The following is an 18,802-nucleotide window of genomic DNA, read 5'->3' as shown; positions in this document are numbered from 1 at the left end:
ATAAAAGGCCTAGCAAAATATTTGACTCACTGATGGTAAATAAATGATAGTGCTACTGTTGTTTCTGGTTGTCTGAACAATTAAGCCCATGGAGTCTCATAATTTCTATATAAAACAAGAAAAAATCCCAGCACTTTGGGAGGCTGAGGCAGGTGGATTGCTGGAGTTCGGGAGTTCAAGTCCTGCCTGGGCAACATGGTGAATCCCTGTCTCTACTACAAAAAGTACAAAAATTAGCCAGGCATGGTGGTGCCTGTAGTCCCAGCTACTTGTGGGGCTGAGGCAGAAGGATCGCTTGAGCCCAGGAGGTCAAGGCTGATGTTAGCCATGTTCGTGCTACTACACTCCAGCCTGGGGGACAAAGTGAGACCCTGTCTCAAAAAATAAAAAAAAAGAAAAAAAAAAAGAAAAAGTATAAGGGTTCCCATATTAAAGAAGCTATCTCTCCATGTTTTTTGTTTTTTTGTTTGTTGTTTGTTTATTTGTTTTTTGTTTTTTTGAGACAGAGTCTCGCTCTGTCACCCAGGCTGGAGTGCAGTGGCGCGATCTCGGCTCACTGCAAGCTCTGCCTCCTGGGTTCACACCATTCTCCTGCCTCAGCCTCCCGAGTAGCTGGGACTACAGGCGCCCGCCACCACGCCCGGCTAATTTTTTGTATTTTTACAAAGTAAAATACAGTAAACCCCGTAAAGACGGGGTTTCACCGTGTTAACCAGGATGGTCTTGATCTCCTGATCTCACGATCCGCCCACTTCAGCCTCCAAAAGTGCTGGGATTACAGGCGTGAGCCACCGTGCCCGGCCCTGTCTTTGTTTTTTAAACTGTAATTCTGTGACTTCAGTGCCTTCCTTGTGACCAAAGTTGAGATAGTGCCCTGGACACTCAACCAGGAATTTCAGTGGTGGAACATCTCAAGCAGATTTTCAGTGCATGCGCTCCCGTGACGGTTACTTCTCGCCTTCTGACACTTACTTTACAGAACTACCCAGAGAGCTCATTCCACCTGATGCACAGAGCACCAGGCCCAAAAGGCAGGGACCTTTGAGGATAATCTTTCTTCTTAATTTTATACCTTTAGAAGTTGAGTCCCACAGAAGTACAGCTTGTGTCACACAGAGAGTTTCCAACAAAGCTGAGGTTAAGAATTTGTTTTCATTCTGTGGCTCTACCCAGAACCAGCCTGAGAATGATCAAAGGTAATATCCTTTCTTCCTCTATTTTTTTTTTCTTTTCTTATGCCAAAAGGCTTCACCCAAAAAACTGCCTGGGTGTGCGCCAGTTTGCTGAGACAATGATGTGTGCTGTGCTGTACGACGCTGCCAACAGCTTCATCCACCAGCACTTTGTGGAGGTGTCCATGTCAGAAGAGTTCCTGGCCCTACCCTTGGAAGATGTGCTTGAGCTGGTGTCTCGGGATGAGCTGAATGTCAAATCTGAGGAGCAGGTATGTGAGCACAGTAGCAGTCTGTGCAGGTGACATGAGGTGCTGCTCTTTATAATCATTGTTTTATATATTTATTTTTTTTTTACAAAATTAAGATCATGACATGTATGTGGCTGTTGTATATTATGGAGCTTGTTTTACTGTATCATGCATTTTTCATGAAAACTCTCTATGTGTTTTATTTATTTTTTTGAGACAGTATCTTGCTCTGTCACCTAGGCTGGAGTGCAGTAGCAAGATCATGGCTCACTGCAGCCTCATCCTCCCACTTCAGCCTCCCGAGTAGCGGGAACTACAGGCATATACCACCACACCCAGCTAATTTTTGTATTTTTTGTAGAGACTGGATTTCACCAAGTTGCCCAGGCTGGTCTTGAACTATTGTCCTTAAGTGATCCTCCCGCCTCAGTCTCCCAAAGTGCTGGGATTATAGGCGTGAGCCACCGCACCTGGCCTCTATACATTTTAGTGTCTAAATAGCATTGTTGATTTTTATCAGCCTACTCGCCTTATTCTTGCATGTTTGGGTTATTTCCAATGTTTACTATTAGAAGTAATCCTGGCCGGGCGCGGTGGCTCAAGCCTGTAATCCCAGCACTTTGGGAGGCCGAGACGGGTGGATCACGAGGTCAGGAGATCGAGACCACCCTGGCTAACACGGTGAAACCCCGTCTCTACTAAAAAATACAAAAAACTAGCCGGGCGAGGTGGCGGGCGCCTGTAGTCCCAGCTACTCAGGAGGCTGAGACAGGAGAATGGCGGGAACCCGGGAGGCGGAGCTTGCAGTGAGCTGAGATCCGGCCACTGCACTCCAGCCTGGGCGGCAGAGCGAGACTCCGTCTCAAAAAAAAAAAAAAAAAAAAGAAGTAATCCTGCTGTGAACCAGAAACAGCAAGTATAGATAATTTTTTTGTTGTTTTTTTGAGACAGTCTCATTCTGTCACCCAAGCTGGAGTGCAGTGGCATGATCTTGGCTCACTGCAACCTCCATCTCCCGGGTTCAAGCAATTCTCCTGCATCAACCTCCTGAGTAGGTGGGATTACAGGCACGCACCACCATGCCAGGCTAATTTTTATACGTTTAGTAAAGACGGGGTTTCACTATGTTGGCCAGGCTGGTCTCGAATTCCTGACCTCAAGTGACCCGCCCACCCCGGCCTCCCAAAATGCTGGGTTTACAGGCGTGAGCCACTGTGCCTGGCCAAGTGTAGATAACTTTTTGAAAGAATCTTGTTCTAAGGAAGAGCAGAACATTGAGGCGGCTGTGGGAGGGGTCTGTGAAAAATCAAGAGGGATTGTTTGTTTGTTTGTTTGTTTCTTTTTGAGAAAGAGTCTTGCTCCGATGCCCAGGCAGGCTGTAGTGCAATGGCAACAATCTCAGCTCACTGCAGCCTCTCTGCCTCCCAGGTTCAAGCGATTCTCCTGCTTCAGCCTCCCAAGTAGCTGGGATTACAGGTGCCCACTACTACGCCTGGCTAATTTTTATATTTTTAGTTGAGATGGGGTTTCGCCATGTTGGCCAGGCTGGTCTTGAACTCTGGCCTCACATGATCCTGTCACCTTGGCCTCCCAAAGTGCTGGGATTATAGGCATGAGCCATCATGCCAGGCCTTTTTTTTTTTTTTTTTTTTTTTTTGAGACAGAGTCTTACTCTGTCACCCAGGCTGGAATACAATGGCACAATGGCACAATCTCAGCTCACTGCAGCGTCCGCCTCCCAGGTTCAAGCATTTCTCCTGCCTCAGCTTCCTGAGTAGCTGGGATTACAGGTACACGCCATCCTGCCTGGCTAATTTTTGTATTTTTAGTAGAAACAGGGTTTCACTATGTTGGCTGGGCTGTTCTCGAACTCCTGACCTCAGATGGTCCGCCTGCCTTGGCGTCCGAAAGTGCTGGGATTACAGGTGTGAGCCACTGCGCCAGGCCCAGCAAAATTACAGCATATTTGACTGCTGGTGGGAATTTTCCAGAAGAGAGGGAAGAATTGATAATGTTGGAGAAATGGGAGAGTACTTGTTGGAATGATGTTCTGGAATAAGTGAGAACAGACAGTCTAGGGCGTAAGGGTGTGCATCTTTGATAGGAGCACAAGCCATCCATATCCACAATAGCAGGAGGGAGAGCTGGGGCACACACCCAGGGACAGGGAACAGGTAGATTCTTACTGACATTCTCTTCTGATTTTCTGTTTTCTCACCTGAGAGCGAGGATGAGGGACAAATGTTAGAAATTTAAGGAGGGCCAGGAGCAGTGGCTCACGCCTGTAATCCCAGCACTTTGGGAGGCCAAGGTGGGCAGATTTGTTGAGCTCAGGAGTTTAAAACCAGCCTGGGAAACATGGTGAAACCCCATCTCTACTAAAAGCACAAAAGTTAGCCAGGCATGGTCCAGCTTAAACTCCTGGCTTGTAATCCCAGCTACTTGGGCTGAGGTGGGAGGATTGCTTGAGCTGGGACGCAGAGGTTGTGGTGAGCTGAAATTGCGCCACTGTACTCCAGCCTGGGTGGTGGGGCGAGACCCTGTCTCCAAAATAAAAAAAAAGAAAGAAATTTGAGGAGGGATTAAAAGGTATGATTTATTTTCCTCTTTCCTCTAGGAAAGGGGGATGCTAGGGAGGTGAAACGGGCTTGATAGGAGCCTGAGAGAAAAGTGGACCCTGGGCTTAGCGGCGTAGACACTGATTTCGAGGAAAAAGCCTCCTTCCAAGAACTAGGTGTCCTGTCCCTAGCTCTTACACTGATTAATATGATGGGGCTGGGGGGTGGGGCAGCTCACATTTATTTGAGTGATAAATTTTGTAAGGGCTATAGGGCTTTAGAAGGTGATATCCTTGTGGTTGGAGCCATTAAGAAAGGCTCCTTGAAGAACATCGATCTAGAGCCAGGCCTTAAAATAGGCGAATGGGTTTCGATGAAGAGGAGATGAGAGGGCATTTTAGGTGAGGGGGGACAGTGCGAACAGGAGAACCAGCCCAGCCTCGCTAGAGTACAGAGAGGGTGATGGAGGGAGTTTAGAGGGAGCAGGGGTGCAGGGGCAGCGGGAAGGGAAACAGGAATTTTTTTTTGACAGAAAGGAATAAGATGCCATTGATGATTTTCCACTATGCAATCATAATCATAATCATAATGAAATTCAGGAAGCTGTTCTAGTAGCCTAGGAAGTAGAGAGAAATCAGGGATTTCAGAGACAAGTAGGAGAAAAGATTGATGGGCCCAAGGGACTGCTTCAGTATAGGAAGTGGAGGCATTCAGATTGCAGGCCTGGGGTGTGGCCCCTGGGTGGGAGGATTTGCTGCCAGAGCATCCACTCTCATGACAGGTCTTTGAAGCTGCATTGGCCTGGGTCAGATACGACCGGGAGCAGAGGGGTCCCTACCTGCCTGAGCTGCTGTCCAATATCCGCTTGCCCCTCTGCCGGCCCCAGTTCCTTTCAGACAGAGTACAGCAGGATGACCTGGTGCGTTGCTGCCACAAATGCAGGTGAGTGAGGGTGGACCTGCACAGGACACTGCTAAAGGTCTAAGCAGGGAAGAGGAGTTGGCCACCTGTTCCAGTTCTGGAAAGAAAGCATTTAGAGTGGTCAATCTAATTCATGGCACACAGATTGGTCAGCCCTCTCTCTAGAAGCTGGAAGAGCAAGTGTGAAGAGGCCGAATCTTACTCCTTGGGCAGAGAGATGTGCCATGTGGGAGCATCAAAGCAGAAAGGGCTTTCCCCTGCTGAGTTATCTGAGGATTTTCCAGCAACTTTCCCCACTGAGCTATTTATGAATGTGCAAGTATCTTTACTGCCTGCCCTGACCCTATCCACACCAGCACCTCACTCATTGCTGCAAATGGGAATTCCTGGGGCTCCTTGCCCTCGTCAGTAAATATTAGTCAGTGCCTTGGGCATGGGGGGCCTCTGGCAGGTGTAGGCTTTCCATCTATGATGATGGGCAAGGGGCGGACATGTTTATCAACACATGAAACTTTTACCCAGAGTAAGTCAATGACAACATGGCACAGCAGAGCTACTCAAACAGTTCAGAAGATGGCAGCCCTATAGGATGACTGCTGTAAAAGTAGAAGAGCAGAGAAAAATGTTCATTCTCCTCCAGATTGCTTGTCAAATTCACAACCCTGAAATATTTTTTTCTCCTTTGCCGATAAAAACTTTACACATATTCAGCTTTCCTTCATTTCCCATGTCCTGGTTGGGATCAGCTGGTTCAGGAGGAAGTAAGTGCTTGTCCATGGCAGGTGGTGTGGAGGTGTGTGTCAGGACAGGGTGGAGTTGTGTCTGGAGGTAGCTATGGCCCAGTGACCAGCAGTCTCAAGGGTGCTGTTGAGGAGTTTGGACTTTATTCTGTCTGCAGTGGGTGGCCATTGAAGGGCCTTAGCTTGAACTCTAGTGTGGAAGTGGAATGGAGGGACAGGCTGGAGGCAGGGAAATGTGGGAGGAGCTGCCACCATGCAGGTGAGTGGTGATTAATTGCAGGTTGCAAGCCACGGTGCAGTTGTGGGGATGGAAAGGAAGGGCTAGGTCTGAGTGGCGACAGGGTGCTTGCTGCTTGTCGAAACTCCCAGGTCCAGCCATTTTGGCCACCACCCTGTTTTTCTCATGCCTAATCTGTACCTGATTACACTAGCTGAGGTGGTCTCTACTTGTCTTGCCCCATTAATTTTGAATATATGTCAGTAGCCATATATGATTTTCCCAGAACTCACCTGGTTTCTTTGAGACCAGACCTTCCAGAAGGCTTCTCCTCCCAGGTTTCCCCTGCAGTTGGCAGTGGGGAGCCAGGCTCAGGGATGCAAGCAAGGACTAAGTCAGGGGGGATACCTCCTGTTCTAGCATCTTCCACCTTATTCCAGGGACCTGGTAGATGAAGCAAAGGACTACCACCTCATGCCAGAGCGCCGGCCCCACCTGCCAGCTTTCAGAACCCGGCCACGCTGCTGCACGTCCATCGCTGGGCTTATCTACGCCGTGGGGGGCCTCAACTCAGCAGGTACCTTGCGGCTCCCCTTTATAGACCCCCATCTTGGACTCCATGGATGAGGAAGCACCAAACAAATTAGCCTGGCCCTTCTGGTTTCTCTGTTTTGTGCTGTCATCTCCCTTGCCCCTCTTGATTTTATACAATTGCTCTACAGTTAGAGCATGTCACATATTCAGGCCATTGAATCAGAATATCAGTGCTAAAGAGACCTTCTAGAAATCTTTGAGGCCTAGCCTGCTCACCTGACAAGTGAAGAAATTGAGCCCCACCGAACTTTCACTATGTTCATACAATTGTTTTTGGCAGAACAAGGACTAGAACTTGGGTGTACTGGTTCCTGAGCCAGCACTTTTGCCCTAGTATCACACTGGCTATGGTATAGCATCCTGTCAGCCCTGGATAGGATACAGTCAGAGACCCAATTCCATACCAGACTATTCACATTTGGTTATATGAATCTCTGGGGTTAGACTGAGAATGTCCCCAAGAGAAAGATTATCCAAATACACAGGCTCTACCACTGTCAGCCCCACCCACTGTGAAACACACACATGCTTTACAGTCCGTGGGTTATTGGCAGTTTTTGAATCTAAAAGTAAGATTTTCAGAAAGCTGCATGGCCTCCCAACTTGGGAGGAGTTGGTGGGCACTCCCAGGCAGTTTTGTTTTTATTTTTTATTGTTTTTAAATTTTTTGAGATGGAGTGTCACTCTTGTCACCCAGGCTGGAGTGCAGTGGTGCAATCTCGGCTCACTGCAACCTCTGCCTCCCGGGTTCAAGCAATTCTCCCGCCTTAGCCTCATGAGTAGCTGGGACTACAGGCACATGCTACTGCACCCAGCTAATTTTTGTATTTTTAGTAGAGATGGAGTTTCACCATGTTGGCCAGGCTGGTTTTTAGTTCCTGACCTCAAGTGATCTGCCCACCTTGGCCTCCCAAAGTGCTGGGATTACAGGTGTGAGCCACCGCACCTGGCCCAGTTTTGTTTTTAATTGAATGTTGATGAGAGTCGGGTACTAGCTGCTGCTTGTTAATCATAGGGCCTGGAACAGGTAAGTCCTCAACTCAGTGCACGCTGGAGCAGTGTGCAAATGAAATGCCAAGTGCCCCATAGCAGCATACCACGGGAAGAGGGGGTTATTTTATTTGATCATCACAAAAACCTGATGCAAAAGATAGGGCTGGAATGATCATTCCTTGCTGCTGTGACTATTTATTGAGCACTAAGTATATTGAACCATGCTAGGTGCTTTACCTGTTACATCATTTAATCCGTAAAGATTATCTCCATTTCATGTGTGAAGCAGAGGGTGGGGACACAAAGCTCCTTGCCTTGGGTCACCCACTAGCAAATGAAAGCACTGGAGCGCATGCCCGTCCCTCTGGCATGCCTCCTGCCTGGAGGAAATATTGTATCGATTCGCCTATACCTTTGACTTTAAGCAGGTGGAGTACCTGATTGTAACTGAAAACTGCCCTCTCTAAAAAATAAATACCTCCTGTCTGATTCTGATTTTCCTTAAAGAATTAGGTTTGAGGTGATCATGGCTGAAATTTCTTAGTGGGCCCTTGTGCCTTGAGTAATTCTGTGGGAAGAGCTAATAGAATTGAGTCAAATGTTCCGTATAATCAATGCCCAATAGCTGTGATCTAAACAAGTGGTCTCATTTGTTTTAATTTGAGTAGCAAATTTTTATGCAGGTGATTCCCTGAATGTGGTGGAAGTGTTCGACCCCATCGCCAATCACTGGGAGAGGTGCCGTCCCATGACAACAGCCCGCAGCCGTGTTGGCGTGGCTGTGGTGAACGGGCTTCTCTATGCCATTGGAGGATATGACGGCCAGCTACGGCTGAGCACTGTGGAGGCGTACAACCCGGAGACAGACACATGGACCAGAGTGGGGAGCATGAATAGCAAGAGAAGGTATTCTGGAAGCCACGTGCAGCCCGAACATACACACTGAGCACCTGGGGAGCGCCATGCTAGACAAGCAGGGGCACACAGTAAAGTAAAATACAAGCTTTGGCCTAGGAGTTTCCTGCAGCCAGGCCAGCCACTGCCGGTACCTCCTGGGAGCAAGCCCCCATCTGCTTAAAAGTAAAATACCCGCCTTGTCCTTTGAGGAACTTGGGGAGACCAGACGTGGACATGTGGAAGTTGTGTTGTTATTTTAAGTGCCAGATAAGGACTGGAAATGTGTATTATGGAAGATTCAAGGAGGGAGAGAAACTGGACTGGAACTTGTGGAAGATTTCAGGGAAGAGGTGGGATTAAAGTTGAAACTTGAAGAATAAGGAGGATTTACCTTTATTAGTGATAAAAGGAAATCCAAGGTGTTTTTCTGTATACCTTCCTTCCCCAGGACTCCCCTCACACATGAGTTTCCACTACCTGGGGAGAATATGAACCAAAGCAGTGTTCTTTTATTTAGGTCACACACATTCTCCTAGACAGGAAAACATAGGTATTTGCAAGGTGGGCCAAGTTGGTATGTCACTCAGTACATTCTAGCTACCTGCTCCCTCCACTTCTCTGCTTATATTGCCCAAATAAGAAGTGGGATTAGAAGATATCCTAGTGCCTGTGTTTAGCCTTCTTAATGCTGAGGTGATAACAGGTGGCATGTTTCATTATGTCAGACACATGATAGAGTCGTCACACGTGTGGGCAGCCAAAAGGCTGGCGCAGCCCAAGGAGGGGAGAGGAAAGCTGCCCAGGGCCCCCTTGCCCATTACCCAGGACAGCTCTGCATTGATCGCTTTTACACATTGAGCTTCCTTGACATATGCCTAATGTTGTTCCACATCCAGCAGCGTTCACATGTGGATGTGAGCTGGGAGGGATCTGCCTTTGTACTGGTGAGACCAGTTCACAAAACATTGGGGTAGGTTCCTTTGGGAAGAAAAAAATACGTAAGATCTGCCCCTCCCAAGAATGCGTTGGGAATCTTTTCCTCCCACCATCCCCACTTTTGCTGCTTGGATACTTTGCAGCTTCCTGTGTTTGAGTGACTCATTGCTCCATGTCCCCAACCATGAGTAGCTTTTTTGCTTTGACTGCAGTCAACTGTCCTTCCTTGTGTGTATGCTCTGGACCACTTCCTTGCTTTGATGTTACTTGGTTTAGAGTGCTGTCTTGGAGGAAAGTCCTCTGGGTATTCCTTTCCTTCACTGTGGTTAATACCCTGTTATTAGTGTGGGCCCGGTTCCATTACATCCCTTTTAAATTATAGGCTCCCTTAAAGCGTTCCTAGTCACTTCTCTCCTGACATCCCACACAGCTGTCTGTCCTGCCAGTTAGTGACATTGTGCCATCTTTCCTTCCCATCTCCCCCAGTGTTCTATGCCATCCCATAGAGCTTTCTTACACTGGACTATTCCAGTCCATGCTAATCAGCATTTTCTCCTCTTCACACTCACCTTTACTACCTAGTTGATAGTTAATCTCATGCAGTTTTGTGGCACCTCTGAATTCATTTTCATATTGTTCAACACCTGTTTTGTTATGTAATTTTTATGTTTGTGTCCGTGTCCAGAAGGATAGTAATCATGTCTAGTAAATGTGTGATCTTCCCTCAGTACTTACCTAAGGCAAGTCCCTCTCCTCTTTTGGGCTGGTCCAGGGGGTCTGTTATCATGTCCCTGAAAGGGACATTCTGTGGATCAGTTTGATTACTATGTACATTTAAAAGGTAGCAGCAAGCCAGGCACAGTGGCTCACGCCTATAATCCCAGCAGTTTGTGAGGCCACAGAGGGCGGATCACCTAAGGTGAGGAGTTTGAGAACAGCCTGGCCAATGTGGTGAAACCCTGTCTTTACTAAAAATATAAAAATTAGCCAATAGCCGGGCGAGGTGGCGGGCGCCTGTAGTCCCAGCTACTTGGGAGGCTAAGGCAGGGAGAACTGCTTAAACCAGGGAGGCAAGGGTTACAGTGAGCTAAGATCGTGCCACTGCATTCCAGCCTGGTTGACAGAATGAGACTCTGTCTCAAAAAAAAAAAAAAAAAAAAAAAGGTAGCATTAAGCCTGGTATGTTTTATTTTCCTGTTTGTTAGAAACCTAGATTCATTTTTAATCTTCACCAGCATCACATTTGAAAATACAGCTTGGCATTCATGCTGAATTCCTTATAAGGCTTTGTGTAGAGTGGAAGATTACATGATTACACCAGACCCCTGGGTCTTTGATATTAGAAAAACTTGGCATGTGAGGAGTTGGGTAGTTGGGCTTGTCTCATTTAAATCTGAGGCAGGCCTCTCTCTGGGCAGTCTTGAGGAGAGACCTCAGCCTCCCCAAGCTATAGCTGCCTGTCTGTACAGTGATTATGGTGCTCTTTCCTTCCTTGCAGGGTGTGCTAAGGGCTGAAAATAGCAAGTGGGCCATGCATAGTGGCTCACACCTATAATCTCAGCACTTTGGGAGGCTAAGGCAGGAGGATGATTGCTGGAGCCCAGGAGTTCATGACCAGCCTGGGCAGCATAGTGAGACCCCCGTCTATACAAAAAGAAAATTAGCTGGGCATGGTGCCATGTGCCTGTAGTCCCAGCTACTGGGGAGTCTGAGGTGGGAGAATCCCTTGAACCCAGGAGATCAAGACTGCTGTGAACCATCATTGTGCCACTGCACTCCAGCCTGATGATAGAGCAAGACGTTGTCTCAAAAAAAAAAAAAGAAAAAAGAAAATAGCAAATGTAGAGTACCTGACACATGTAGTAAATGCACAGCAAACAGGAGCTGTGGCATCAACCACTAAGATAAATTAGAGGCCATACACATGATGAAAACAACATATGTGAATTGAGTGGGAAAAAGCAGAGGTAACACAACAAACATACATTCAGTACCTGTTACATACAGGACATCATACTTATCACTGTGAAGGTCACACAGATGAAGATGAAGTGAGGACCTTCCTGTCTTCCAGGAGGTCCTCACTTATTAAGAGGTGGCAGATAGATTGGCTGGGTGTGGTGGCTCACTCTTGTAATCCCAGCACTTTGGGAGGCCGAGACAAGAGGATAACTTGAGGACAGAAGTTTTGAGACCAGCCTGGGCAACATAGCAAGACCCTGTCTCAAAAAAAAAAAAATTAGCTGGGTGTGGTGGTGCACACCTGTAATCCCAGCTACTTGGGAGGTTGAGGTGCAGGAAGATCGACTGGGCACAGGAGTTCAAGGCACAGTGAGCTCTGATGGTACCACTGCACTCTAGCCTGAGTGACAGATCAAGGCTTTGATTAAAAATTACACACAAACAGAAGTGGCAGATAGATTCCTGGTAGCCTATAATGTCAGAACATAAGTGCCTTGTGGGCTGGAACTTTGGCTTGCTTACCACTCTAAACCCCAGCTGATAAAGATCTGATGGATGAATGAATGATTGTAACAACTGCTGTAATAAGCCACTCAGGGAGTGTAGGGGCAGGAAAGAGTAATTCTTACAAAGGGGAGGAAGAGGAAAGAGGAAGTTGCGTTGGGCCTTCAAGGTAAATTCAGCCTTCACATGGTGAGGTGGAAGGTGAGCATTTTAGAAAGATTAAGGACAGAGAAGAGCGGGGAGGGGAGGCAGCCTGCGGTAGAAGGGTGGGGCACAAGAGGAATGATGGGGCAGCTTCTGTCACCTCAGTTTTTTGCCTGTACTTAGTCACATACCTGAGATTTAGGTTGCAGAAAGAGGCAGTAGGTAGGTTTGTTTCTCAGTGGGCAAGAGAGGCTGCTCCAGGAAGGCTACGGCTCATCTGGGATGACAGCTCTGTCTGTTTCAGTGCCATGGGGACAGTCGTGCTGGACGGGCAGATCTACGTCTGTGGGGGCTACGATGGCAACTCTTCCCTCAGCTCCGTGGAGACCTACTCACCTGAAACGGACAAGTAAGGAATCCAACTCCCTTGGGGCAACTGGAGCTGATAAACAGAGAGTATAAAAATCAGAACTGCAGTTTTTTAAATTTAAGCTTCTTGAGGGTAGAGAATGTCTTACCTTTTTGCCCCTATAGTACTTTTTATATACCAGATATTTAATAACCCTCGGTTAAGTGAAAGAATGAGTAAATAAAATTTTAAAACAAATAGTCTACATAGATGCTTGGAAATAGTTATTTAATGGTCTGTACCTTTTAGCTAAATCAGCCCATTTTAATGGAAATACAGGCAAGAGGGGATAAGAAGTAGATGAACAGCATGTTCCAAAGTGGGTAGGATATGATTTGGAAAAAAAATAAAAAGTTTTTAAGTTCTGTGGTCAGATAGGCATGGAAAATGTTGATGTCTGAACTGCCAGAGTCCTTGTCTTTCCGTAAGATACATTAACATTTTAAAGGCTCTAAGAAACCCTGCAGTGAATAACTCTGTTTAACCTCGGGTTTTTAATACACACCAGTCACCGTCTTGTGGGACTCATTTGTGGGACACTCTTTGAAAAACATTGACAAGGTTAGCCCGAGTTTTTCATTTTAGTGTTTGAATCCTCTCATCTTATATAATAAAATATAAACAAATTAGTTGAATGGACTTATTAGGATGCCTTTAAGCCAGTATTCTGTTCACTTAACCAGTCTACTATGGATCAGACAGCAAGCTGGGTGTCTGAGATCCTTTAAAGCACCCAGTGTGGTTGGGCCATAGGTTGCATCATGATCGTCCTACCCTGGAGGCCTGTGTCAGAAGCTCTTGGACACAGAGCAGAGAGAACCTTCATCTTCCCCAGGGTTGCAGGAAGGGACAGGGTAGCAGGGATGTCTTCCAAGGTGAGACCTGTCATGGATAGCCAGTGGGAGGTGTTTGCTCATCATAGGCGGGGAGACAACAAGGAGCGAGGCTGCAATAAGAAAGTGTTCACTGTAATCGAGAACAGCAATGATCCTCTCATGGGCTGGAGCCCAGTGTATGGATGGGAGACGGAGCAGGGTGGGTAGCATATGGTGTGGGGTGAAGCTGAAGGGTAGATGAGGACCAAGAGGTAAAGAACCACATGAAGAGCCGGGCACAGTGGCTCACGCCTGTAATCCCAACACTTTGGGAGGCCGAGGCAGAAAGGTAACTTGAGCCCAGGAGTTCGAGACCAGCCTAGGCAACATAGGAAGACCCTGTCTCTATGAAAAAAAAAAAAAAGAGAGAGAGAGAAATTAGCCAGGCATGGTGGCGTGAGCCTGTAGTCCCAGCTACTGAGAAGGCTGAGGCAGGAAGATTGCTTGATTCTGGGAGGTCAAAACTGCAGTGAGCTATGATTGCACCACTGCACTCCAGCCTTGGTGACAGAGTGAGACCCTGTCTCAAAAATAAAAAAAGTTTAAAACCACATGAAGGAACCTGGACTGTCTTAGAGGAGACAGTGAGGAGCCACTGGACGGACATGGTCCAGGTACAGGAGAAGCAATCCCTCTGGCTGGGTGGGGTTGGATGGGACTGGTGTGAAATCCAGGCTGCCTGTAAAGAGGCTGTGGCAGTGGTCCAGATGAGAGGTCAGGGTAGGGCACTGGCAGTGGGGATGGGAACAAGCACTGATTCGGAAGCAAACCAGCCAGGACTTGGGGGACCACAGGAATGTTGACGGTGAGGGAGAAGCAGCCAGAATAGCACTGAGATTTATAAGTACAGCAGCTAGAGAGCTGGTCGTCTGCTTAACGAGGCAGGGAGTGCAGGGAGGAGCAGAACTGTAAGAGAAAGAGGCCTTGTATGAGACACAATGATTTTGAGCAGCCGTGGAGATGAGCAGAGAAGATGGGCTGTCGGTTTGCAGCTTGGGTGAGAGGCGGCAGCCAGGGAGAGCTGTCAGAGAGGTGGTGGGAGAGGTGATAAGAGGTAGAGAGATGGCCAGCACAATTCACCTGAACCCTGCTAGGCTATCTTGGGGGGACAAGAACCCTGAATCTCATGCTTTCCCTCCTATTTTGACTCTTTCCTGAAGGTGGACAGTGGTGACCCCGATGAGCTCGAATCGCAGTGCTGCTGGGGTTACGGTCTTTGAGGGCAGGATATATGTGTCAGGCGGCCACGATGGTTTGCAGATCTTCAGCAGTGTGAGTCTGGGCCCCCTGGGATAAGGGCACCTACTTCTTCTGTCTTTGAGATTTATTTTGGAAGATCATTAATTGAAAAAACTTCAGTCTTGCCATAGCTGGATAAAGTATCATCTAGTGAGGTTTCAGGCTATCCACTGCATCTTCTGAAATTCTGAACTTACAGAGAACGAGCCAGTGTACGCAAAAGAAGGGTGAAGGGTAGTCACATCTGCAGCCACCACCCTGTTCTACTGTCTGTCGGACACTGCATAGACACTGCAAATCTACAAGTGTAAATTTGCAAACAGTTGTATTCTTTTGGATAATTTGTTTGAAATTGTATTTATTCTGTAAAAAAGGCTCAACAGCCATTTACTAGTCATTCCATAGTCAGTCAGTGCCGCAGTGGAAAGCCCTGGAGATTACAGGAGACCCAGCTCTCATACAGGTTCTGTCACTACCTAGCATTGCATCCTTGGGCACATCCTTTTTTTTGTTTCCTTAGATGCAGACAGAAAGGGTCAGGTGAGGTGACCTCTCCCTGCCCCATACGCCAAAGAGCAGGCCTGCAGCAGAGGGAATACTGGCAGAGCTCCTCATCCCCATGCCTCCCACAGGAGTTTGACATCATGGGGGCTGCTGTGCCCTGCACGGTCACTCTATGGACTGAGCTTTGTCTCTGACTGTCCTGTACCTGTGCCTCTCTCCCCACTGTAGGTGGAGCACTACAACCACCACACTGCCACCTGGCACCCTGCAGCTGGCATGCTCAACAAGCGCTGCCGGCATGGAGCCGCCTCCCTGGGGAGCAAGATGTTTGTCTGCGGGGGCTACGATGGCTCTGGCTTCCTCAGCATTGCTGAGATGTACAGCTCTGTGGCAGACCAGTGGTGCCTGATTGTCCCCATGCACACGCGCCGGAGCCGGGTCTCCCTGGTGGCCAGCTGTGGGCGCCTCTACGCTGTAGGGGGCTATGACGGACAGTCAAACCTAAGCTCAGTGGAGATGTATGACCCAGAGACGGACTGCTGGACATTCATGGCCCCCATGGCATGCCATGAGGGAGGGGTCGGTGTGGGCTGCATCCCTCTCCTCACCATCTAAGGCAGAGGATGGGGATGTGGTGGGGCAGGGATCTGGTACAGACATAGGCGCATCCTTCCAGGAACAGTCCCTCAGGAGAGGCAGTGGACCAGAAGAGGTGGCGAAATGCAAGCTCGCCGGAGGTACAGTTTTTCCAGGTGCTTAAGCCCTCCCCTACTGTGCCACCCTTGTGACCTTCAGGCCTGGGTCATCAAGATGCACAGCATGGAAAACAAGCTCCTCTGGATCCCGCAGCTGGTGACGTGGAACTGTTTTCTGGTCCACACAAACACAGGCTCCATCCAGGCCCAGCTCCTACCCACCGCCTCTCTGTGGGCCCGCTGTTCACAGAAGACCTTCCATCTGATGCTCCCCTTCGCCTGCTTGTTCTCCAGCCGAGTTCTGGCCACTTTGCCATGGGGAGACTGCAATGTCCAAGCCTGCTGGAAACTGGGATGTAGTTGGGGGTGAAAGGACAGACCCAAGTGTCCTCCGTGCCTGAGATGGTGTGGCAACAGCAGTGGAGGGCTGCACACAGGCACGTTCCTTCTTCCACAGTGGCACCAAGGATTCTGTCCTCATTGCTGGGTAAGCAGGGAGAAGAGAAGTTTTCCCCATGTCTAATTTTGGGATTTCAGTGAGGCCTTTTCCATCTGTCCAGGAGAACAGAAGGGAAAAAAAGATACTTGAAAGATACTGAAGGAAATTTAAACAAAGAAACACTTGAAAGAAACTGGAAAGAAAAATAATTTTTTTTTATGTGAACAAACTTTTGCAGGAAGAAAAAAGCGTAAAAGACACTAAGGGCAAATCTGTGTTTAAATGGAAAACCGTCTAACTGGAGAAGGGCGGTATCCACCCCACATTCGGATCCCAGGGTCCTGAGGCCTCGCATCAAGCTGGGGGTTCCCTCTGAGCCCCAGTGTGTGTGGAATCAGTACACTCTTGACTGGGCCTGTAGTAAGGTGCTCATGGGGTTTGTCTTCACACCCACTGTCAGAGGACTTTTAAAATCATAGGTGTAGAGAGCTATCTGCTGAATTACTGCCACTCTTCTTGGTGGGGGCTCCTAGCTGGGGCTAGGGGCTCCAGACGCCCCTGTGATTACCTCCTACTGCCACCATGGCGCTCATTCAGATTCCCCACTCTCACTGACATTCCTTCTTTTTTTGACCAGCAGGAAACAGCAGGTCCGGCCAGATTCTCACTTGCCTGTCGATCTTGTTCTTGGATGATTTCCCTCATTGTGATGCGTCTGGGGCACGTTGACCATATGCACCTCTAGAATCTAACCAGGGGCTACCTTCTACCAGCTGTGGGCTGGCTTGGTCTGGTAACCTTGTCTGCCCTGCCATTCCACTGCTCCTCCATCCACTTGCCAATCCCAAGGGTCTGGCCTCCCTCCAGCCCTGGGCAGACTGACCAGCAAGGTGGACCTTTACATTCAAGCACAGCTGGCTTTTATGACATAACTAAAGGCCGAAAGAATCTCTTGCTGCTGCAAAGAACAGATTTTATATTTCTTCCTCTAATCTTGGCAAATGACCTTTACATTTTGGAAAGATTTCATACTGCTTCCTCCTTCTCCCTGGATGAAACCTAATGTAGCACAGCGGGACTCAAGAGGAGGACATTTCCCTTTACCAGTGCACTGGGCAGTGGGGCTGTCCTTCAACTGCTGCTGCCAAAATTGGTTTTTTAAAGTTCTTCCAGTAGAGACTAAAAGAAGATGCAATTCCTGTAACCCAAGACTGGGTCTTAGGGCTCCAGTCTCCACCTGGTTGGTTTCCTGTCCTTTGCTGCCTGCCTGGGGTGGCCTGGAAGCCTGTTCAGAAAGGCACAATGTGGAGCCTGGGGTGTCTCCCCGACCCCAGGACCGTCAGGTTTACCAGTGTGTGCAATCGCCATGTATTCAGAGGGAAGTACCTTTGTTACCTACAACTTAGGAGCTGGGCCTCTGCTACAAGCACTTGAAAATGATATTTTTATTTTTAATGTCTCAACAATCTGATATCGGATGTCGTTTAACCTGGGCTGGTGGTAGAGCTCCAGCATTTCTCCCTCCTTCCTGTAGGGGTAGACTCGGAAGGTGGGTGGGGTGTGCATTTCCTGTTAGGAGTGTATCAGTGCTTGTCTTATTACAAGCCCCTTTTGTGAATTTGAAGTAGCACCGACAAGCCTGGATTGTGAAGGTATTAAGAAATCAGTCTGTGGGCTACTGAGTGGGTCCTTAGGATACTGGCCCAGATTTTGCCACTGGATATGGTAGATCATTTTCCCATGGCCTGCTGCTCTTGTAGTGGCCTTCCTGAGTCCAATCCCACCTCCTGGTGTAGAATTTACACTGCTGCACCTGAGGTCAGTGTTTCAAAGTAAGATCAAGCCAGTGTTTTGATCTGGGCTCTGAGCACTAGTGAGCAAACACCAACATATTCACACCCTCCCAGTAGGTTCCTCAGTCTGATGGTGAATGGCTGTTTGTAAATGGCTGGTCTGGCTCTTTGGTATTGGAGCCTTTCCAATAGCCCCATGAAAAGAAGCTTCACCCAAGGATATTGTGAAAAGGGTGTAACAAGGAGATAGGGTAGACATTGTGCTCAGTGGGCCTTGGGGCCTAGCCCAGCTCTGAGCAGAGGACTGTGGCATTCACTGTCCTTGAGTGTTTCACCTTCTCGGATAACACATGGGCCTTCTCTTCTGGATTTCATCAGAGATTACAGCCAGATGGGGGCTGAAGACCAGCCTCTTGACCACAGAGGTGTGACTATGGGAATTCCTCCCAATTTATTGTTTCCCAGAAAATCAACCTTCCTTTTATTTATAGAATGCATGTCTTTTGTGTTAAGAAACCAAAGAAATAAAGAAAGAGAACACTCCTAATAGCTCTTGTCCTTCCTTGGTTTGTTTCTTAGATATTAGAAGTACATCTTTTTTTTAATTGTGATTCACTGAAAAAAAATATATTGGACAAAGTGGGAATATTTCTGTGAAAATAAGGGAAAAGCCAGATGTACAGCAAAAGTAGTATTTGGAGAGATTTATTTTATGAGAGTCACTTCTGGTGAAAAATATGCAAAGACTTTATTTGCATAATGGGACTGCATATTGGTACCTGTCCAGATCACCCCTACTCTCAGATTTCCCCTTTTCTCCATTCACTGCCCTAAAACTCCAGCGTTCCGCAATGGGATGTGGCTGCCTGTTGACTGCCTGGAATCAGCACCTCCAGCTCCTTTTTTATGCTCTAGGGCAGAGGTGCTTTAACTTTGGTGCACATAAAAGCCACTGGAAA

At 47.9% G+C, this 18,802-nt stretch overlaps 1 protein-coding gene across 7 annotated transcripts in view; it reads left to right on the top strand.

Moving 5' to 3' along the window:
- KLHL18 (kelch like family member 18) overlaps positions 1-18,392 on the top strand; it is a 61,565-nt gene extending 43,173 nt beyond the window's left edge. For 2 of the 7 annotated variants that reach the window (XM_009200922.2, XM_021934464.2), the window contains exons 4-10: positions 1,246-1,444; positions 4,763-4,923; positions 6,300-6,436; positions 8,115-8,352; positions 12,194-12,298; positions 14,334-14,445; positions 15,145-18,392. In XM_009200922.2, coding sequence (XP_009199186.1) covers positions 1,246-1,444; positions 4,763-4,923; positions 6,300-6,436; positions 8,115-8,352; positions 12,194-12,298; positions 14,334-14,445; positions 15,145-15,531 — 1,339 coding nt within the window. In that variant the 3' untranslated portion in view covers positions 15,532-18,392. The remainder of the gene's footprint in view (positions 1-1,245; positions 1,445-4,762; positions 4,924-6,299; positions 6,437-8,114; positions 8,353-12,193; positions 12,299-14,333; positions 14,446-15,144) is intronic. The other 5 variants (XR_643768.3, XR_643769.3, XM_003894508.3 and 2 more) reach the window with 5 other exon arrangements.
- The last annotated feature ends 410 nt before the right edge of the window (positions 18,393-18,802 follow it).

The sequence above is a fragment of the Papio anubis genome, chromosome 2, assembly GCF_008728515.1.
Source record: "Papio anubis isolate 15944 chromosome 2, Panubis1.0, whole genome shotgun sequence".
In the NCBI taxonomy this organism is placed as follows: domain Eukaryota; kingdom Metazoa; phylum Chordata; class Mammalia; order Primates; family Cercopithecidae; genus Papio; species Papio anubis.
This window is presented reverse-complemented; position numbering and strand designations above follow the sequence as displayed.